Source organism: Oncorhynchus gorbuscha, linkage group LG02 (assembly GCF_021184085.1).
Source record: "Oncorhynchus gorbuscha isolate QuinsamMale2020 ecotype Even-year linkage group LG02, OgorEven_v1.0, whole genome shotgun sequence".
Taxonomy (NCBI): Eukaryota; Metazoa; Chordata; class Actinopteri; order Salmoniformes; family Salmonidae; genus Oncorhynchus; species Oncorhynchus gorbuscha.
In genome coordinates this window covers 49,567,576-49,590,965 of record NC_060174.1, presented here as the reverse complement: position 1 = coordinate 49,590,965, position 23,390 = coordinate 49,567,576, and the positions used below count along the sequence as shown (strand labels likewise).

The window sequence follows — 23,390 nt, the reverse complement described above, 5'->3', positions numbered from 1 at the left end:
GATAGTTCAATCAAACCTTGCATTTGCTCTTTCACTCTCTTTGAAATATTGATTAGCTGGTCAATCATTTAGTATATTCCATAATGGTGTGCACTTGTGTTTACTGTGGTCACTGTTGAATCATTTTCTTGACCATGTATTTCTTTGTATTTGGATGGTCTGATGGCAATTCACAAGATTAAATACCTTCAAATTCCCTATCAATAATATTTGAGAAGATTTTGTGAATTTGTGTACTCTGAAATGGGGGCCTGAACACTGAGCAATCGAGATTACGCAGACACAGTTGTGTTCAAGATGGGGAGCTTACTCAACTAGGAGAGTGCCCCAAACTCTGATGCACGCAAGCCTCAGCTATTATCGCCGGTATTGAAACAGCTCGAAAGGATCTCCGCGCGAGATTTAGTGGAAAACGTCCAGCGACGCTCAAGTAGTTGATGGCACGAGAGTAGGGTCGTTAGCATTCTACCCTGGACAGCGACAGATTGTTGCGCATGCGCACCCTATTGAGTGTGCATCAATTCAAGTTCAAGAGAGGAATTCGAGAAAGCCTTTGATATGGTCGCAGACATGGATGGAGAAAAGCGGAAAAGAAGTATCTGCTCACGGCAAGAGCCAGCAGCTGCACTGAAGATCTTGAAAGATGGGAACAACAAGCGTGACGAAATCCCTGATAGAGTGACTCTGAAAAAAGAAATAGGACTTTTAAGCGCCTGTACAATAATCATAGGTAAGGTTGGTAAAAGTGTATTGCATTTTAGAATCTATTACTTGGGGGTGTTTGGTCATGGCTTTATTTGATAAAATAACTTTGATGTAAGTTTGCCATTTACAGCCAATTTGCTGAAAACATGCGTTTTCCATTGATGGAATATGTGTCATTAAAGTCAGTATCCTATATTTGTAGTGGTTAGAAATATCCTATATTTGTAGTGGTTAGAAATAGGCCCATCTTCTCACCTGTCATGATAAGATGATGGTCCTATTTCAGATGCCATGCGAGTGCGACTACGTGAGAAATCGATGTGCATTAAATGTCTACCTCAATGCTTACGTGGCCAAAATATATTAATTAGTAGCACATTGGTTGTCAAGCAGAAGGAAATTGTCTGCTGAAGCAGAGGAAATGGCAGGGGGCTGCTATAATAAATCTAATCCACTTGCTGAAGGGTGCAAATTAAGATATAGGCCCAAGTTACACCTACGGTAGGGTAAATGCCACTATACAGTTTGGAAGAGGCATATTTATCATGACTGATAAATGTAACTTTAGTTGGTTTTGATATTCAGGGCCCCCAGACTGCTGATGAAAGTCCTGGGCTGTTTATTACATATGTTCTGACTTTAGTTTCAGGGTTACTGTAAAATGATTATTAAACTAAAAGTTTAATAAGAATAGACCTATGCTCTCTATGTAATTTATACAGACAGCGATGCTTTTAATTTACATTTACTCCCCAACCTACTCTTGTGGCTTTTATTTAGTTACACTAGCGCAGTTTTTGATCAAGATCAGTCCTGAATTAAGACCTCAAACACGAGCAAAGAGTCAGAAATCCCTTTGAATCAGGCTCCTGCCTCTTTGTGTGTGTGGAAGAGAGACCGAGTACGGACTGCCAACTGTTGAGCAATCTAGACCAGGAAGCCCATGCTAGCATCAACCTTGTTGTTTCAAAGTTATACATCTTACTCCCCAACCTGGACTCAGGGGTAGACATAGTAAATGTAAAACCGACCCACTTCAGTTAGTATGATATGTTAAGTTTCGTATGTATTCATTTGTGGATGTCCATTAGGGAGTGAACATTATTTATAATAAGTGTTACATGGAGAAAATCGGACCTCTCTGAAATGAAAATGGATGGCCCTCCCTTTAACAAATATATTTTACTTAAATCCTGAACCTTTGGGGAAAAAACAAGTGACCCTCCCCATACCAAAAATAATAACTAAAACAAAAGGTGACAGCAGAGAACATGTTTACCGTTTCTTGGACAGAAACGGTTCTTTGTCCTGTAAGCATTACATGGCAACGCAAGAGTTTGATTCACATACCATCGTGGACAAGATTAGGGGTAGAGAGATCTCCTTTATAGTAAAATCATTGCATGCATCTATCAACGTATTTGCAGATCAGAAAAAACATTGCCGTTTATAAAAATGTCATGCAATTCTACGTAATTTGACATATTAGCACAATATTTTTTAATACTACACAAATGACCGAAATTACAAGCAAAACATTGACTGAGAGATATTTGTTCATCTTCTCATAATTCTCCAATGCCAAATCAGTGCGTCTTGTTTGCAACTAAACTGTCCCTGTTTGCAAATAATTACATCTGAGACGTCATTTGGAATCTGAGCATGGTACTTTCAAAAGTTGGGCCGACCTTTCCACCCCAGACAGAGTAGCCCTACCAATGCAGAAAAATGTCAGTGTTAACTGCTGGCTACTCTTCTTCCGTGGCTTAACCCAACGAGAGAATGTCTCAAGTATTTCCCTAAAAGCTGTCTGGGTTTAAACATTTTCTATTGCACAGAAAGTGACTAGCGTAAGCAAGTGATATTGACGTAAGTAGATTACAGTGCATTCGGAAACTATTCAGACCCCTTGACTTTTTACACATTTTGTTACGTTACAGCCTAATTCTAAAATTGATTAAATAGTTTTCCCCCTTAATCAATCTACACACAATACCCCATAATGACAAAGCCAAAACCTTTTATTTTTAAAATAATTTTGCAAATTCATAAAAAATAAAAAAAAACGGATATATCACATAAGTATTTAGACGCTTTACTCAATACTTTGTGGAAGCACCTTTGGCATTGATTACAGCCTCAAGTCTTGGCTATGACGCTACAAGCTTGGAACACCTGATTTGGGGAGTTTCTCCCATTCTCATCTGCAGATCCTCTCAAGCTCTGTCAGGTTGGATGGGAAGCATTGCTGCACAGCTATTTTCAGGTCTCTCCAGAGATGTTAGATTGAGTTCAAGTCCGGGCTCTGGCTGCTGAGCCAATCCTGCATGGTCTTGGCTGTGTGCTTAGGGTCATTGTCCTGTTGGAAGGTGAACCTTTGCCCCAGTCTGAGGTCCTGAGTGTTCTGAGGCAGGTTTTCATCAAGGATATCTTTGTACTTTGCTCTGTTCATCTTTCCCTCGATCCTGACTAATCTCCCAGGCCCTGCTGCTGAAAAACATCCCCACAGCATGATACTGCCACCACCATGCTTCATCGTAGGGATGGTGCCTGGTTTCTTCCAGACGTGGCACTTTGCATTCAGGCCAAAGAGTTCAATCTTGGTTTCATCAGACCAGAGAATCTTGTTTCTCATGGTCTGAGACCTTTATGTGCCTTTTGACAAACTCCAAGCGGGCCTTAGTCACCGCCCTTCTCCCCCGATTGCTCAGTTTGGCCCGGGCAGCAAGCTCTAGGAAGATGTGAGGTCTTGGTTTTTCCAAACTTCTTCCATTGAAGAATGGTGGACGACACTGTGTTCTTTGGTACCCTTCCCCAGATCTGCGCCTCGACACAATCCTGTCTCGGAGCTCTACGGACAATTCCTTCAACCTCATGGCTTAGTTTTTGCTCTGACATGCACTGTCAACTGTGGGACCTTATGTAGACAAGTGTGTACCTTTCCAAATCATATCCAATCAATTGAATTTACCCCAAATGGACTCCAATCTAGTTGTAGAAACATCTCAAGGATGATCAATGGAAACAGGATGCATCTGAGCTCAATTTCAAGTCTCATAGCAAAGGGTCTGAATACTTATAAGGTATTTCTGTATTTATTTTTAATCCAGTTGAAAAAAATCCTCAAAACCAGTTTTTACCATTTTAGAAAAAGGCTGTAACGTAAAAACAAAATGTGTAAAAACTCAATGGGTCTGACTAGTAACCGGAAGATTGCAAGATCGAATCCCTGAGCTGACAAGGTAAAAATCTGTCGTTCTGCCCCTGAACAAGGCAGGTAACCCACTGTTCCTAGGCGTCATTGAAAATAAGAATTTGTTCATCTTGGTTTCGCCTGTAGCGTCAGTTCTGTGGCACTCACAGATTATATCTTTGCAGTTTTGGAAATGTCAGAGTGTTTTCTTTCCAAAGCTGTCAATTATATGCATAGTCGAGCATCTTTTCGTGACAAAATATCTTGTTTAAAACGGGAACGTTTTTTTAAATCCAAAAATGAAATACTGCCCCTAGAGTCTCAAGAGGTTAATGAGACTCTAGGGGCAGTATTTAATTTTTGGATAAAAAAACGCTCCTGTTTTAAACAAGATATTTTGTCACGAAAAGATGCTCGACTATGACAGCTTTGGAAAGAAAACACTCTGACGTTTCCAAAACTGCAAAGATATTATCTGTGAGTGCCACAGAACTGATGCTACAGGCGAAACCAAGATGAAACTTCAAACAGGAAGTAAGCAAAATTTTTGAGGCTCTGTTTTCCATTGTCTCCTTATATGGCTGTGAATGCGCCCTGAATGAGCCTACACTTTCTGCCGTTTCCCCAAGGTGTCTGCAGCATTGTGACGTCTTTGTAGGCATATCATTGGAAGATTGGCCATAAGAGACTACATTTACCAGGTGTCCGCCCGGTGTCCTTTGTCGAAATTGGTGCGTAATCTTCAGCTGCAAGCATTCTTCCATGTGATTCAGAGGAGAAAGCATACTTCCACGAACGATATATCATCGAAGAGATATGTGAAAAACACCTTGAGGATTGATTCTAAACAACGTTTGTGTCACGCCTTGGTCATTGTATCTTGTGTTTTTGTTATATGTTTGGGTAGGCCAGGGTGTGACATGGGTTTATATGTTGTATTTCGTATTGGGGTTTGTATTAATTGGGAGTGTGTATTATTAGGGGTGTGTCTAGTTAGGCTTGGCTGCCTGAGGCGATTCCTAATTGGAGTCAGCTGATTCTTGTTGTCTCGGATTGGGAACCGTATTTAGGTAGCCTGAGTGCGCGTTGTATTTCGTGGGTGATTGTATCTGTCTCTGTGTTATTCACCAGATAGGCTGTATTAGTTTCACTCATTGTTGTTTTTGTATTTTCAGTTATTTCATGTACATCATTTTCTTCATTAAAAGTCATGAGTAACCTACACGTTGCATTTCGGTCTGACTCTCTTCAAACAGCAGACGAAATTCATTACAGAATCACCCACCACCATTCATAGACCGAGCAGCGTGTGAACTGGCAGGATCTAAAGGAGGACGTTATGGACGGCAGAAGCAAGGAGTATACTACGTGGGAAGAAATCGACAGGTGGGCGGCCAACCCAGAGCGAGTGCAGGAGCCCGCCTGGGATTCCCTACAGCAATGCGAGGAGGGCTACAGGCGATTCGAATCAACGAAAAAGACACGCCGGTAAAAAAGGAGAGGCGCTGATTTAAACAGGCAGCGACAGCTGGAGCAGCAAAGGGAGGATGAATTATTTGGAGAATGGACATGGGAAGACGTGTTGGATGGTAAAGGTTGTTACACTTGGGAGGAGATATTGGCCGGAAGAGATCGCCTCCCATGGGAACAGGTGGAGGCACTAAGGAGAGCAGAGGCAGCGGGAGATAGGAGCCGACGATACGAGGGAACACGGTTGGCAAGGAAACCGGAAAAACAGCCCAAAAAAATTATTGGGGGGGAGCTAGAAGGGAGAATAGTTATGCCAGGTAGGAGACCTGCGCATACTCCCTGTGCTCACCATTGGACTAGAGAGACCGGGCAGGCACCGTGTTATGCTATGGAGCGCACAGTGTTTTCAGTGCAGGAGCATAGCCCGGTGAGGCACATACCAGCTCTTCCTATTGGCCGGGCTAGAGTGGGCATCGAGCCAGGTAAGCTTGGGCAGGCTCGGTGCTCAAGAGCTCCAGTGCGCCTGCACGGTCCGGTCTATCCAGAGCCACCTCTACACACCAGTCCTCCGGTAGCAGCTCCCCGCACCAGGCTTCCTGTGCGTGTCCTCGCGCCAGTACCACCAGTTCCAGTGCGCATCGCCTGTTCAGCACAGCCAGTGCTTTTCTCCCCTCCTGTGCAATCGGAGTCTCCAGCCTGTTCAGCGCAGCCAGAGCCTTTCTCCTCTCCTGCGCTGCCGGAGTCTCCTGTCTGTCCAGCGCCACCAGTGCTCCCAGTCGGCCCAGCGCGTCCAGTGCGCCTCGCCTGTTTAGCGCAGCCAGAGCTTTTCTCCTCTCCTGCGCTGTTGGAGTCTCCCGCCTGTTCAGCGCAGCCAGAGCCTTTCTCCTCTCCTGCGCTGCCGGAGTCTCCTGTCTGCCCAGCGCCGCCAGTCGGGCCAGCGTCACCAGTCTGCCAGGATCCACCAGAAGTGCCAGTCTGCCAGGATCCGCCAGAAGTGCCAGTCTGCCAAGATATTCTAGATCGGCCAGACAACCGGAATCATCCTGTTCTACCAGCCAGCCAGGATTTACCGGAGCCTACTACCTGCCTGAGCTTCCTCTCAGTACTGAGCTTCCTCTTAGTACTAGGCTTCCTCTCTGTACTGGGCTGCCTCTCAGTACCGGGCTTCCCCTCAGTACTGGGCTGCTTCGGTCCCGGGCTGCCCCTCTGTCCCGGGCTGCCCCTCTGTCCCGGGCTGCCCCTCTGTCCCGGGCTGCCCCTCTGTCCCGGGCTGCCCCTCTATCCCGAGCTGCCCCTCTATCCCGAGCTGCCCCTCTATCCTGAGCTGCCCCTCTGTCCCGAGCTGCCCCTCTGTCCCGAGCTGCCCCTCTGTCCCGAGCTGCCCCTCTGTCCCGAGCTGCCCCTCTGTCCCGAGCTGCCCCTCTGTCCCGAGCTGCCCCTCTGTCCCTAGCTGCCCCTCTGTCCCGAGCTGACCCTCTGTCCTGAGCTGCTCCTCGGTCCCGAGCTGCCCCTCAGTTATGTGGGGATCAGGGTGAGGACTATTAGGCCATGGTCGGCGGAGAAGGTGGATTATCCTAGGACGCGAAGGGGAGGAACTAGGACATTTATGGAGTGGGGTCCACGTCCCGAGCCAGAACCGCCACCATGGACAGACGCCCACCCGGACCCTCCCTATGCTCTTGAGGTGCGTCCCGGAGTCCGCACCTTAGGGGGGGGTTCTGTCACGCCTTGGTCATTGTATCTTGTGTTTTTGTTATATGTTTGGGTAGGCCAGGGTGTGACATGGGTTTATATGTTGTATTTCGTATTGGGGTTTGTATTAATTGGGAGTGTGTATTATTAGGGGTGTGTCTAGTTAGGCTTGGCTGCCTGAGGCGATTCCTAATTGGAGTCAGCTGATTCTTGTTGTCTCGGATTGGGAACCGTATTTAGGTAGCCTGAGTGCGCGTTGTATTTCGTGGGTGATTGTATCTGTCTCTGTGTTATTCACCAGATAGGCTGTATTAGTTTCACTCGTTTGTTGTTTTTGTATTTTCAGTTATTTCATGTACATAATTTTCTTCATTAAAAGTCATGAGTAACCTACACGCTGCATTTCGGTCTGACTCTCTTCAAACAGCAGACGAAATTCATTACAGTTTGCCATGTTTCAGTCGATATTATGGAGTTAATTTGGGAAAAAGTTAGCCGTTTTGATGACTGAATTTTCGGGTTTTTTTGGTAGCCAAAAGTGATGAACAAAACAGAGCGATTTCTCCTACACAAAGAATCGTTTTGGAAACACTTAACATTTGCTATCTCCTCATTGAAAACTTCCGAAGTTCTTCAAAGGTAAATTATTTTATTTGAATGCTTTTCCTGTTTTTGTGAAAATGTTGCCCGCTAAATGCTACGCTAGCTATCAATACTGTTACACAAATGCTTGTTTTGCTATGGTTGAAAAGCATATTTTGAAAATCTGAGATGACAGTGTTGTTAACAAAAGGCTAAGCTTGAGAGCTAGCATATTTATTTCATTTCATTTGCGATTTTCATGAATAGTTAATGTTGCGTTATGGTAATGAGCTTGAGGCTGTGTTCACGATCCCGGCTCCGGGATGGCTAGTATCATTAACTGACTTGCCTAGTTAAATAAAAGGTAAAAAAAAGTTTAAATCCCAAGTGAAGTCAATTTTTTGTCTCCTTGCTATAGAAGGTTGTAGCTCAGCCTCTGAATGTCAAACAAACGAAACAATGATATCCCCATATGCATCCAAGTCACGTCTTTCCCGGGTATTTTACAGCTTGTATCCAGCATAAAGCATCATGGACCAAAGCACTGTTATACTGTAGATCACTTTATATAATCGGATCTGTTTTATTTTCTTCTCAATCTTCCTTAATAACGAGGTAGGCAGTTGACGGCAAACCGCATGTCATTGTTTTTGATCAGGGAACGATAGTAAATGCGTTGAGGCTGGCCGTGAATGCTTTCAGCCGCCACGGTACATAGGACTTCCCGCCAGAGTCCAAATATTTCAACCTTTGCCGTCTTCCGTAGCGTTGTTTTCTGCCAGATGTTAATTTGCAATGTTTGTTTACTGAAATCCCAATGGTAACGCATACCGTCGTGCTGACTTGCTTTTGCATTAAACATCTTTCTTGCTTTCTTGTCCCACTATGCCGACTGGTATGACGTTTTTTGCATCCCTCGTCTAAATGCAGGTTATGGCATACCCTCTCATACACCCTTAATTTGAGTCTTGGGCTGCATTCCGAACACTTAACTGACACACCCTCTCCCCTCAGCCCTCAAATTAGATGGATGCTTCTGATGACATATCATGACGTCTGACGAGTTTACACTTGCAGGGAAATTCGTGTTTTCAGCCACTGGTAGCTTGTGCGTGCTTTATATGCGCTACAGTCAATTATGATTGCATGTCTACTTATATTAACTACATATTTATTAATATATGCCTACTCTGTGATAGCTAGCAAATGAATTAGCTGACTAACGTTAGCCTGCCTAGCTGGAACTTCTGAAGAAGGAAAATGTTTTATTTCTACCATTTCCAAAAGCTAACCAAACAAAAACATTACTTTTACGAGAGGTGTTTGTGCATTAGTAGCACAATTTCTAACTTATTTACATTTGTTTTTACTTATATGTTTACTCCATATTGACGTTGAGGTTTTAATTGTTGGCGGATGTTTCTTAGCGGATGTGCAATTGTCGCGGATTGAATTATGGGGCGTTCCAGGCCCCGAAGTGAACATAATTGTACACTCGGAAACTCCATGAAAAACACTCCATGAAAAACGAGGGATGAGGGGCTTACGTTGCAAACTTCCCTTGCTTCGCTTATCACTTGGACCGACGACAAATATGGCCGCAGGCATTCCCCCAAGGTCATAAGGCAAGTGGACGAGGGTATGTCTTTTATGAGTTTGAAACGCAGCCTTGGTTTTAACCTAGCAGCCCTTCACTGACATAGAAGTAGGCTATTTAAAGAGTGCATGGTGGGTGGAGGAATTGACCGACAAATCTATGGATATAGCAGCCTATAGCCTAATTTTGTCTGTCAAACAGGTAGGCCTACCTCTTATTTCTTCAATAGGAAGAAAAAGGTTCCAACACAAAGCCCTCTTGTTGTTAGTAAAGTCTAATTAAAATGAAGATGATTTAAATGAATTATGCCTACTCGAATTTGCCTACTTTCAGCACCATGAGCTGTCCATTTCCAACTGATTGTGCAGTGGCCGCTGCTTCAAGTTTCAGCACCGCAATGTAAGTTACTTGAATCTGACTTATTGTGAGGTCAATATCAAATCAAATCAAATCTGATTTGTCACATGTGAAGAATACAGCAGGTGTACCTTACCGTGAAATGCTTACTTACAAGTCCTTATTAACCAACGATGCAGAATTTTTTTTAAGTAAGTACGAAGTTATTTGCTAAAATAAATGTTTTTATAATAAACTATAGTAAAAAAATATATACAAAAATAATCCATACTAAACAAGTAACACAATAAAATAACAATACTAAGGCTATATACAGGGGGTAACGGTACCAAGTCAATGTGCAGGTGTACAGGTTAGTCGAGTCGTCTTGCGGTAATAACTCTGATAAAAACATAATGGGCAATAAACATACTGTTTTTAATTAAATCTATTATAGTAGTAGCAAGCTATCAAAGTTGACCATAGGCTATAGGCTAGTCCACACGCAATATTGTGCATTATTTGGACTAGGCCTAATTTTCAAAAAAAGAAACAGAAGAAGCCTTTGACTCTCCTCCTGAATTGCCACTATAGACCTACACAGCACAGCACACAAAACAGTTTTTGATAAGCAAGAGCAGAGCAGGCCGGGGCTCAGGGTTGCCATATCCATTGCAGTGTGTAATGCAGCCTAGTTGTATTTACACCATCCCAGCAGCTATCTTAGAAATATGACTTTGCTCTGTGCTTCTCCGAGCATGCACTTCGCAGCCTATAGTCTACAGTCTATGGATCATTTGATTGAGACCACACTAAATAGCCTTTAGGCGCACTTGAAGGCTATTTATGCGTGCCCAGCTGAGAATCAGAGATGAGGGGCGGCATCGGGCACACATCGATATGTAGCCTAATAAGCCATGAATTCTAAAAGACGGAGAAATATTGAAATTTCATCAATTACAAATGACATGACCCTCCTCTGGACTAGATGAAAAAAATACTAAACCCTCCCCTTGACTGAAATTAAAAAAGCATGACCATCCCCCATTTTCCTCCAGGTACCCATTCTGTAAATGTTAATCCATCCCTTATCCATTTTGTATGATATGTTACAAATTAGAATTTGTATAATATGTTACGAATTTGCAAAAAATATTATATGTTACCAATTCCAATTTGTCGTGGCTAACATTGGCTAGGTGGATAATGCTAACGTTAGCTAGGTGATTAGTGTTGACTAAGCTAGTGGTTAAGGTTAGGCTTAAGGTTAGGGGAAGGGTTAGCTAACATGCTAAATAGTTTCATAGTAGCTAAGAGTAGTAAGCAGTTGAACATTTGTTAATTAGCTAAAATACTAAAGTTGTCCATGATGAGATTTGAACATGCAACCTTTGGGTTGCTATATGTTCGCATTAACACCCGGCCAACCACCCTACTTTAGTTTTTCCCTTAAGTAGCCTTCTGTGTTATGTAACCACACCAAACGTATTTGCTTTCACTATGTTACGTCTATTCTATGAGACCAGGCTTTACTCCCAGTCTCAGCATTTCTGACAGGGTCACAAACCAAATAGAAAGCCGGTAGAGTCGAGAAATGATGTAATATAGATGAGTTGAATTGAATTCCCGAGGGCGACTTGACTGAGCTCGACAGTTATAAGTAAACAATTTATGTATGTCCAGTTATGTAATTAAGGTCTGTGCTACTTGGCTGCCTTCTGCTGTGCTACTACCCTGAATGTGTTGGTTGGGATACTCTTGATCTGCATCTGAAATTGCACCCTATTCTATAATGCCACTACTTTTCAACAAGGTGCCATTTCTGATACACCCTTGGACATGGTACAGCCATATTGGAACCCAGATCATTGTATTACTTCAACAATGCGTGTGGTTGATGTTGAAGCCTCTTGGGTTTGATGGTATCACTTCCTACCGTGTGACTGCTTGATCTGTTCGCTCACATCAACAGTATGATTGTTCCATTTCTGAAGTCCTCTATGGACGATGTTGTTAACTTGCGATGATCATCAGAGAAGGTTTATTTTTGTCACGTATATTTGAAGAGAGAAAGCTATGTTGTTTCGGGGTTTTCTCTTAGCTCAAAACGGGCTGTGGCGAGCAACCCCCAGCTCACTCAGGGGGAAGTGTACAGAGCAGATGATATCACATCCCTCCCTTTCCACACACCAATATATCTAAACAGTCCAGCTAAAGTTCTTCTGCTTTATTGTTTTCCAAACTTTTTCAACATAACTGATTAACACATGATATAGTTTCTGTAAAGATTTACCTGCAAATAGGAAGATTTTAAAATAGTCATATTGTTTTTAGCAATATTTCCATTTGGCTTGTTTTGTGTGTGTGTGTGTGTGTGTATTCTAGTAATACCTTCTCCCTCTCCACAGGGAACATAATTGGTTCTGGAATCTTCATCTCTCCTAAGGGGGTTCTAGAGCACTCGGGTTCAGTGGGTCTAGCACTGATTGTGTGGGTACTAGGGGGCTGCATAGCTGCACTGGGTTCCCTCTGCTATGCTGAGCTGGGGGTCACCATCCCCAAGTCAGGGGGGGACTACTCCTACGTCACAGAAATTTTCGGAGGCCTTGTTGGGTAGGTACCTCTCATCCAATGTGTATAGTTTTGTAAGCTTATTATGAGACAGCACGAGGTTGGAGAAGAGTTGGTTGAATGTTCAATTGACTGTTCAGTTTATGCAATAAACAAATTGTTCATTAAAAAACACAAAGTTGGACCAAAGCAGTGACATATTTGACTGTTTTTCTCCCTTCCCAGGTTTCTCCTCCTGTGGAGTGCGGTGCTCATCATGTACCCCACAACCCTGGCTGTCATCGCCCTCACCTTCTCTAACTATGTCCTTCAGCCTGTATTCCCCGACTGTGTCCCTCCCTACATGGCCACACGCCTGCTGTCAACAGTTTGTCTCTGTTAGTACCATGTTCCTGTGCCTGAACTCACTTATGTAAAGGAAATGTGTTAAATTAACATTATGGTAACCCCAAAAAGATATACTGTGCACCCCACCTGAGAATTTGTCTTTTTCAGACATATATTTCCGGTGTATGAGGGGTTCCAAAATCCGCTTGTCACATTAATCTCGCTGGATTGATTGCTTTCATTTTACTCCTGCGACTAGATCATAGTCTTTCTTGTACCTGTCATTTTTTCCCGTTAAAGTTACCACCTGTCAAATGATCTGTCAAACACACCCTGGTAATGGCTGAAATAAGCTCAATGGAATAGATTATTTTTCCTTTGATTGGGATCTCTCAAAAAGAAGCATTCTTGCATTTTTACAACTCGCTTTTAAGTGTGCTCGGATTGGCACATTCTAAGATCCGATGACTGTGTCAGTCATGTGTTTTCGAACCATCCTTTGTTCGTATTCTCGCGGGGCAGAAACCTCAGAGATCAATTGGTAAACTCTGATTTACCACCCCAAAATACCCCTGCACACCGTCTATTTGCGCCTCTAATAGATGGAAATTACAAGTGTAATGGCTGTGCTCAATGCAATGGCACTTACAAATGTAAATCCTTCATACACCCCCAAACAGGGAAACAGGTCCCAATCAAAGGTGTTATCACATGCCCTACTAAAGCAGTTCTTTGTCTTTTACCTTGTCCTTGTGGTAAATATTATGTGGGTAAAATGAAGCACGAATTAAAAGTACAAGTCTAAAAACTTGATGTACCCCGTTGCAGCCCACTTTTTGGAAGGGAACCACTCGATTTCATCCCTACATTATATCGGCTTCGAACACTTTACCCTCCCTAGGAGAGGGGGTGACCTCGACAATTTATTGGCAAAACGAGAGGCTAACTGGATCTTTAATTTATGGACCCTTGCTCCCTTCGGTCTCAAGGTAGACTTTGATCTGAATCTATTCATGTGATTTTACTATTCAATGTAAATGTTTGCAGGCTTATGTAGCCAAATTGTATCTATGATCGTATGCTATCCATTTCTGTTTTTTATATGTTCTATTTATATCTGTAAATTAACCAATGATATCAAGCCACACCCGGCCATGATTACAGACACCTCTGTGTGTCCTTTGACACTATATAAACTAGTGACGTGCAGTGTTTGTTAATATACCCTGACGAAGACAGTTTGTCTGTCGAAACGTTGGTTATTAAGTTATTAAATGACTGCACCTGAGCTCCTAGAGCACGTGCCTCTCCTTCCCTCTCTCAAGTGTTCTTCTCCGCTAGCCAGCACCTCGCCTAAACAGGTGTGCGTTTCTTTCGACCTCAAGTTTACCTGGTACAACAGAGTGAAATATCTCTTGCATAACCATTGCCTGGAAGCCTTTTAAAACTTTCAGAGTTGGAGACAGGAATATAAAAACAATGCATAGGTGTGTCAAATAGAAATGTATAAGGGAGGGACAGGAGGAAGGAGTGGGCAGTGAAGTTAGGGAAACAAAGACCGATGAAGTGTAGAGTTTCTGAAGGATGTAGGGAATCATCCCAATGGACAAACGATTCCTGTGGTCAAATTAGGCCATGGGATGTCAGGGTGACCTAACTTTCTGGTTCCTAATTCCTTTTCAGTTCTTTTTCCAGAATATTCCATTTTTATCTGGTTGTAGACTTATTTATTGGTTCGTTTAAAAGATATCAAAAAACATAATTTTACAACCAACCTGACCGTCATGCCATAAAGACGTCAGAATGACATCACTGCAGACAGTTCTGTAAACCTGAGGAAACTTGTACTTGGGGCTCTATTCAATCAGATCCACTTTAGCAGACATCGGCATAGCAGTTGCTTTGGCAGTGTCGGAGGTGGAACTGGGTTAGAGCTGTCAAATCCACAAGCGGCTCCTAGCATTATACCTAAAATGGAGTCGCGTTAACAGAAATCCCATGCAGCCATGTGTACAAGCTGGAACACTGGAATGTGAGATGAAATCTACACCTTCATTAATAGGATGGAAACCCTCAATATTTAGTTCAATAATTATTTCTATATAGCCTACACTTTCTCGTTCTGAACTTCTAACGCGAGCAGGTGTCTGCTTTTGCTGGGTAGCACTTGATCTGATTGAACCTAGGCCTCCAATGAACCCTCTTAAATAGAGAAAAAAAACACACAAAAACCCCATTGTACCATGAGTGAGCAAAATGTACTATGAGTGAGCGTTATGACCCATGAGGTGAAACAACAGTTTTTTTTTTTTCGCGCGTAATCCCTGCTTTTAGAGGACATTATTCACACTTGTTTTTGGGGAACTGGATGCCAATGACCTGGAGAAAATGTGAGCTTTCTGCCCACCCCTTCAGGGACCTGCCCACCTTTCCTTTCTGGGTTTTGTTCTGTTGCGTTGGAAGCGGTTGGTTTTGGTGGCCTTGACAGCTCCCCTTTGTCTGCGAGAGCCAGGCCACCATGAGAGAGAGAGGCGAGCCAATGACAGTGATGGATGAGGTGAAACAATGTGCCCACGCCTAGGATTGTACATAACTTGGGTTTAGCGTTTAAATAGTATTTTGTTTTCTCAATGAAACGCTTACAAGTATTGTGTGTGCATGTGTGTTTGCAGTGTTCCTGACCTGGGTGAACTGCTCTAGTGTGCGTCTGGCCACCAGGATCCAGGATGTGTTCACGGTGGGGAAGCTGGCGGCCCTGGGTCTCATCATAGTGGTCGGCTTGGTGCAGATCTGCAAGGGTAAGACACACACTCACCTTCTCTATAGAATGATTTTCATTAGCGCACACTGTAGCAAGACGTTTTGCGACTGAAAGCGAAAATGAGGGTTTCTTATTTAGCAAGTTCAGATAATACCTCCCAGTTTCGGACTGCATTCTTCCATTATATGCCTACTGAACATGATCCAGGTGCCAAAGGTTAATAGCACCTTCAACAAACCAATGGGAACTTGCACGTCTGTAATATTTACCAGTTTTTATTGATCAAAGAGGCTATCATGCTATTTCCCTAAAACATCACCACGACATTGATGGTGAATTTGTATCCCTTCAGGCAACTACGAGGGACTGACGCCTCATGTGGCTTTTGAGTTCAGCAGGACTCCCTCAGTTGGGCAGGTCGCTCTGGCTTTCCTCCAGGCCTCTTTCGCCTTCAGTGGATGGAACTTCCTGAACTATGTCACAGAGGAAGTGGTTGAACCGCGACGGTGAGCTTCTGGTTCACCAAACATTATTTTACTTTGCATTCTATTCTATTCTATTCTATTTGCAATTATCTATCCAATGCTGTGTACTGTATAACCAGTCCGGCATGAAAGCATGCATTGTGGGGCGATGCACAGTTGTATGTTGTGATCTTGCGGTGGTATATCAATTAAAATATTGATAAGAAATGTAAGTGATATAATGCAAAATAAATATATATAAAGAGTTATATTTTTTTATATACACAAGATAAAGTACACTACATGACCAAAAGTATGTGGGCACCTGCTCATCGAACCACTCATTACAAAATCATGGCCATTATTATGGAGTTAGTACCCTCTTTGCTGCTCCACTCTTCTGGAAGGCTTTCCACTAGATGTTGGAACATTGTTGTGGGGACTTGCTTCCATTCAGCCCAGTCAATTGCAGAACATTCAGGTTCTTCCACACCGATCAAACCATTTCTGTATGAACCTCGCTTTGTGCACAGGGGAATTTTTATGCTGAAACAGGAAAGGGCCTTCCCCAAACTGTTGTCACAAACTTGGAAGCACAGAATCTAGAATGTTATTGTATGCTGTAGTGTTTAGATTTTCCTTCACTGGAAGGGGCCTAATCAAACAATGAAAAACAGCCCCAGACCATTATTCCTTCTCCACCAAACTTTACAGTTGTCATGCTTCGGGGTAGGTAGTGTTCTCCTGGCATCCGTCAAACCCAGATTCAGCCGTCGGACTGCCAGATGGTGGAGCGTGATTCATCACTCCAGAGAACGTGTTCCCACTGCTCCAGAGTCCAATGGCAGCGAGCTTTACACCACTCCAGCCGACGCTTGGCATTGCGCATGGTGATATTAGGCTGCTACGCCATGGAAACCCATTTCATGAAGCTAGGGCAGGGCAGAAACGGGTGTGGCTGAAATAGCCAAATCCAATCATTTTAAGGGGTGTCCACATACTTTTGTGTATATATAATGTATATTGCATGTCAGTTGCCTTCTTACTTCCCCAACAATGCATGATTTATGAGACTGTGTTGATTGCATGGTTTGTATTCTGTGTGGATTACCTCATCAGTACTTTGTGTACCTTGTGGATGACCTCAGTCATTTTTGTACCATGTGTATTACCTCATCAGTAGTTTGTGTACCTTGTGGATGAACTCATCAGTAGTTTGTGTACCTTGTGGATGAACTCATCAGTAGTTTGTGTACCTTGTGGATGACCTCATCAGTAGTTTGTGGATGAACTCATCAGTAGGCTTTGTACCATGTGGATTACCTCATCAGGAATCTACCTCGTGCCATTTACATCTCAATCCCATTGGTGACCTTTGTGTACACGCTCACCAACATCGCCTACTTTTCCGCCATGTCACCCGAGGAGCTGCTCTCATCCAACGCTGTGGCCGTCGTGAGTAACGCTGTTCGCTTTGCAACACGACACATGTTGTCTGGAGTACTGTACTTTAATGGTGTCATTATTTGATGTATTGACCTTTTAATGAATGTTCAACACAATGCATGTTCACATACAGATGCCATTCATTTATTAAAAATACTTTCTCTGCATCGAGCTATCCAAGGCTTGTTTTTTGTCCTAAATGTATAAACCTTCTGCTGCTGCAGACGTTTGGAGAGAAGCTCCTGGGGATGTTCTCTGTCATTATGCCCATCTCGGTAGCCTTGTCCACGTTCGGAGGCATCAATGGCTACCTCTTCACCTCCTCAAGGTATTTGTATTTATTTTGGATCCCCATTAGCTGCTGCCAAGGCAGCTAATTACAATACATTTATAACAGATTTCACAACACACTGTGTGTCCTCAGGCTCCTACTCCACTACCACAACACAAAATCCATGTGTGTGTGTGTGTGTATGCATGTGTCTGTGCCTATGTTTGTGTTGCTTCACAGTCCCCGCTGTTCAATAAGGTGTATTTTTATCTTTAAAAAAATAATAATCTGATTCTACTGCTTACATTTTTTTTAATGTTCCACCTTTATTTAACCAAGTAGGCTAGTTGAGAACAAGTTCTCATTTGCAACTGCGACCTGGCCAAGATAAAGCATAGCACTTCGACACATACAACAACACAGAGTTGCACATGGGATAAACAAAACAGTCAATAATACAGTAGAACAAAAGAAAACAAAAGGTCTATATACAGTGAGTGTAAATGAGGTAAGATAAGGCAGTTAAGGCAATAAATAGGCCATGGTGGCGAAGTAATTACAATATAGCAATTACACACTGGAATGGTAGATGTGCAGAAGATGAATGTGCAGGTAGAGATACTGGGGTGCAAAGGAGCAAGATAAATAAATACAGTGTGGGGATGAGGTAGGTAGATAGATGGGGTGTTTACAGATGGGCTATGTACAGGTGCAGTGATCCGTGAGCTGCTCCAACAGCTGGCGCATAAAGCTAGTGCGGGAGATATGAGTCTCCAGCTTCAGAGATTTTTGCAGTTCGTTCCAGTCATTGGCAGCAGAGAACTGGAAGGAAAGACGACCAAAGGAGGAATTATCTTTGGGGGTGCTGCTATGGTGACCAGTGAGCTGAGATAAGGCGGGGCTTTACCAAGCAGAGACTTGTAGATAACCTGTAGCTAGTGGGTTTGGCGACGAGTATGAAGCGAGGGCCAACCAACGAGAGCGTACAGGTCGCAATGGTGGGTAGTGTATGGGGCTTTGGTGACAAAACGGATGGCACTGTGATAGACTGCATCCAGTTTGTTGAGTAGAGTGTTGGAGGCTATTTTATAGATGACATCACCGAAGTCGAGGATCGGTAGGATGGTCAGTTTTACAAGGGTATGTTTGGCAGCATGAGTGAAGGATTCTTTGTTGCGATATAGGAAGCCAATTCTAGATTTAATTTTGGATTGGAGATGCTGAATGTGAGTCTGGAATTAGAACATTGATGTATACAGAGAAAAGAGTCGGCCTGAGGACTGAACCCTGTGGCAACCCCATAGAGACTGCCAGAGGTCCGGACAACAGGCCCTCCGATTTGACATACTGAACTCTATCAGAGAAGTAGTTGGTAAACCAGGCGAGGCAATAATTTGAAAAACCAAGGCTGTCGAGTCTGTCAATGAGAATGTGGTGATTGAGCCTTGGCCAGGTCGATGAATATGGCTGCACAGTAATGTCTCTTATCGATGGCGGTTATGATGTCATTTAGGACCTTGAGCGGGGCTGAGGTGCACCCATGACCAGCTCTGAAACGAGATTGCATAGCGGAGAAGGTACGGTGGGATTCGAAATGGTCGGTAATCTGTTTGTTAACTTGGCTTTAGAAAGACAGGGTAGGATAGATATAGGTCTGTTTGGGTCTAGTGTCTCCCTCTTTGAAGAGGGGGATGACCGTGGCAGCTTTCCAATCTTTGGGAATCTCAGACAATACGAAAGAGGTTGAACAGGCCAGTAATAGGGGTTGCAACAATTTGGCAGGTAATTTTAGAAAGAGAGGGTCCAGATTGCCTAGCCCGGCTGATTTGTAGGGGTCCAGACTTTGCAGCTATCTGGATTTGGGTAAAGGAGAAATGGTGGGGGCTTTGGCGGGTTGCTGTGGAGGGTGCCGGGCAGTTGTCTGGGGTAGCCAGGTGGAAAGCATGGCCAGCTATAGAGAAATGCTTATTGAAATGATCAATTATAGTGGATTTATCAGTGGTGACAGTGTTTCCTAGCCTCAGAGCAGTGGGCAGCTGGGAGGAGGTGCTCTTATTCTCCATGGACTTTACAGTGTCCCAAAACTGTTTTGAGTTAGTACTACAGGATGCAAATTTCTGTTTGAAAAAGCCTTAGCTTTCCTAACTGCATGTGTATATTTGTTCCTAACTTCCCTGAAAAGTTGCATATCACACCCCCGTATGTTTTTGGGGCATGGGGCATGAATGGGGCATGCTTATTTAAGATGGTGAGGAAGGCAATTTTAAAGAATAGCCAGGCATCATCTACTGACGGGATGAGGTCAATGTCATTCCAGGATACCCCAGCCAGGTCGATTAGAAAGGCCTGCTCGCAGAAGTGTTTTAGGGAGCGTTTGACAGTGATGAGGAGTGGTCGTTTGGTCGCAGACCCATTACGGATTCAGGCAGTGAGGCAGTGATCGCTGAGATTTTGATTGAAAACAGCAGATGTGTATTTGGAGGGCGAGTTAGTTAGGATGAAGTCTATGAGGGTGCCCGTGTTTACGGATTTGGAGTTGTACTTGGTAGGTTCATTGATAATTTGTGTGAGATTGAGGGCATCAATCTCGGATTGTAGGATGGCTGGGGTGTTAAGCATGTTTAGGTCACCTAGTAGCATGAGCTCAGAAGATCGATGGCACAGCTGGGGGCAGAGGGAGGTCTATAGCAAGCGGCAACAGTGAGAGACTTGTTTCTGGAAAGGTGAATTTTTAGAAGTAGAAGCTCGAATTGTTTGGGTACCGACTTGGATAGTAATACAGAACTCTGCAGGCTATCTTTGCAGTAGAATCCGACACCGCCCCCTTTGGCAGTTCTATCTTGGCGGAAAATGTTAGTTAGCGATGGAGATTTTTTGGTGGTTTTCCTAAGCCAGGATTCAGACAAGGCTAAGACATCCGGTTTAGCAGAGTGCGCTAAAGCAGTGAGTAAAATAAACTTAGGGAGTTGGCTTCTAATGTTAACATGCATGAAACCAAGGCTTTTACGGTTACAGAAGTCAACAAATGAGAGCACCTGGGAGTGGGAGTGGAGCTAAGCACTGCAAGCACCGGGTTGCGGTTAGTTAGCTGTGATGATCCAGATTAAAAGGTTCAGAGTTTGTGGAAGGAAATCAGGGGTATGGAGAGAAAAATAGGTCCGGTATGCTCTGGTTTGAAACGCGTTGTACGAACTGGCGAGAGCTTTCCGAGCTAAAGGTTAGCTGATGACCGCTAGCAGTGGTTAGCTGACTGATAGCTGGTAGCTAGTTAGCTAGCTAGCTTCAGTTGAGGTATTCTAGTTCAGAGGTAAATAGAAATACTTTAGCAAAAAACAAAAACAGATCCACACCACATTGGGTGAGGCGGGTTGCAGGAGAGTATTTTGAAGTTGAGGTTTAGGAAAAATATTAAAAAGAATGCGAAGAAAAATATATATGCACATGGGACGAGACAAGACAAAGACGTCTGACTGCTACGCCATCTTGGATACCTGATGTGTTACCTGATGTGGAATAGAGTTGAGGAGCTCAACCCTGGGAATGTCCTCTAGGCCGTGTCACAATCCACAAGGATGCTGCCTTTGGATTGAGATACGTCCTGGAAACGGAGGTGCATGCATGTTTTTAGAGTTCGTTAAATGATTGTACATGGGTCTTTACGTCCTCTATATTTTTATGGGTCTTTCTAGATTGTGTTTCTCTGGGGCCAGAGAGGGACATCTACCCAGCTTGCTGGCCATGATCCACTTTAAGAACTGCACCCCCATCCCAGCTCTCCTCTGCTGTGTAAGAAACAAATACTTAATTTCTACTATTTCTAGTGCACACTCAGTGGCCAACTCAATGCCGCTGTTACAGGCCTTAACCACTGTCTACGGTAGGCTTCCTCTGTATTCCATACCTCACTCAGGTATTTATCAGTTGTCCTCCCCTCTCTTCTCTCTCCTCCTTCCCCCTGTCTGTCTCTTGTCTATTTATCTCTCTCACTCCCTTTCTCTCGCTCTTTGTCTTGCAGTGTGCTGCCACCATTGTAATCCTGTGTATAGGAGAGACACACAACCTGATCAACTATGTGTCCTTCATCAACTACCTCTCCTATGGAGTCACCATCGCAGGCCTGCTCTACTACCGATGGAAGAAGCCCAAACTTTACAGACCAATTAAGGTATTATTACTCTGCTCATGGTTCAATCATGGCCCCTCTGACATTTCTGTAAAGTTTACAACTGTTTTTATATAGCAGGATGTCAGTTTGTGCTAGTTTGCATTAGAGATAAATGATTGACACAGTAATTGGCAAATAAGAGCAAACTACAGCAATAGATTGAACCTGTTCTCACCTACTTATTCATTGAAAGGTGGAGCGGCACGTGACACTCTCTCCATTATAAAAATTAATCTGTTTTCATCCCTGCTCATCAGGTAAACCTCCTTGTCCCTGTCACCTACCTGATGTTCTGGGCCATGTTGCTGTGCTTCAGTTTGTACTCTGAGCCAGTGGTGTGTGGTGTTGGGCTGGTCATCATGCTCACTGGTGTACCAGTCTATTTCCTGGGGGTGCACTGGAAATCCAAGCCAAAATGTATCTATGACTTCATTGGTGGGTGTCCTCTTCAATCCTGCAAATACATGTTTGTCTTAATAATCACGGGCTCTTACTTTTCCCCAAACGTGTCTGAATTTCTGAATTCAAATTCAACCGAGTGTTTAATAGTATCCAACGTCCCTAAACCCTGTATGCTGTATATGACAAGTATCAAACCATTCTTTATTTCAGTAGACCCAGATATATGGCATTTAAAAGGAATCATATTTTAGTTGTCTGGTCAGACACCTTGATGTGATGCTAAAAGTGGGCTCTGTTTTCTCACAGAGTCAGCAACCTACGTGGCACAGAGGCTGTGTTTCGTGGTCTTCCCCCAGTTTGACCCCATCGAGATCAGTCCAATCGAAGAATGGCCTGACAAATCTTCCAACATTCTCTCTGGGAAGTCTTAAACTCTTTTTGCCTTCTGAAGTATTTTTCTTTTTGTATATTCTGTCACTGTATGATGACATGGTCTGTTCCTTTTAGTGGAGCCCCTTGTCTGGTCTTTGGTCACCTGAGACTCATATCCATTTCTTTACTGCTAAGTGGAATTGCCTGCGTTTTGATGCATGGGCCACTTGCAAATGTTTTTCTTCTCTTTTTCTACTAAGTCGTCAAGTACAAGCTAATGCCAACAGTATCACGTTTTGAAACGGACTTCATATTCCCGAAGGAACTATTTGTGCCTTTTTCTGTAACTTTTCAACATTGGCAGTATTTTGGTTTTGACCTGAGATTTACTGTGTATCACTGTGCCTTATAGGGAGAAATGTGTTCCTTACATGCTGACCAGAACGGACACGTCGCGTGCGCGAGCGTCGCAAAATAAATGTAGAAATCCATTTTATTCAATTATTGCACCCACACTGCTCGCGCGCACCAACGAGTGTCTGCGTTGCCAAGGGCTGTCTAAAATAGAAGTCATTCCTATTTCTGATGCAGATCGCGCTGAAAGTCCTGCCTCTCCCATCTCCTCATTGGTTTATAGAAGCAGGTACCCACGTGCCATCTCCTCATTGGTTATACCCGCGTGGGTGATTGAAGGACGAACTTTGTTGCCGGTTGTCGTGGTAATACAATGAAAGTTTAGATGCGATCACCATATAAGTTCAAAGATGAGAAAGCCTGGAAGGAGGAGAGATGACTAGAAACAATTCGGTTGGCCGTTTTATGTGTAGATTAATTGTCGGAGTAGAGGTCCTTGTGCAACTCAATGTAAAATAACAACTCAATGTTTATATCCCAGGACAAATTAGCTAGCAACAGCAAGCTAGCTAAATAGCACAAATTAACTTTAGCTAGCAGGTGCAAGCTAATATTACGAGCTAAATTGCCATACATGTTTAATGCTTTTCGACCTGTCCCCAAATTAATGTAATTGGTTCAG

At 43.5% G+C, this 23,390-nt stretch overlaps 1 protein-coding gene across 1 annotated transcript; it reads left to right on the top strand.

Annotated features, from left to right (window-relative positions):
* Window positions 1–570: 570 nt before the first annotated feature.
* LOC123993057 (asc-type amino acid transporter 1-like) lies at window positions 571–22,823 on the top strand. The gene is made up of 11 exons (XM_046294816.1): window positions 571–730; window positions 11,984–12,188; window positions 12,372–12,523; window positions 15,146–15,271; window positions 15,587–15,740; window positions 17,030–17,153; window positions 17,369–17,472; window positions 21,105–21,201; window positions 21,431–21,580; window positions 21,838–22,015; window positions 22,289–22,823. Exons 1-11 carry the CDS (start codon window positions 571–573, stop codon window positions 22,411–22,413), a joined length of 1,575 nt encoding a protein of 524 aa, XP_046150772.1. The 3' UTR covers window positions 22,414–22,823.
* The last annotated feature ends 567 nt before the right edge of the window (window positions 22,824–23,390 follow it).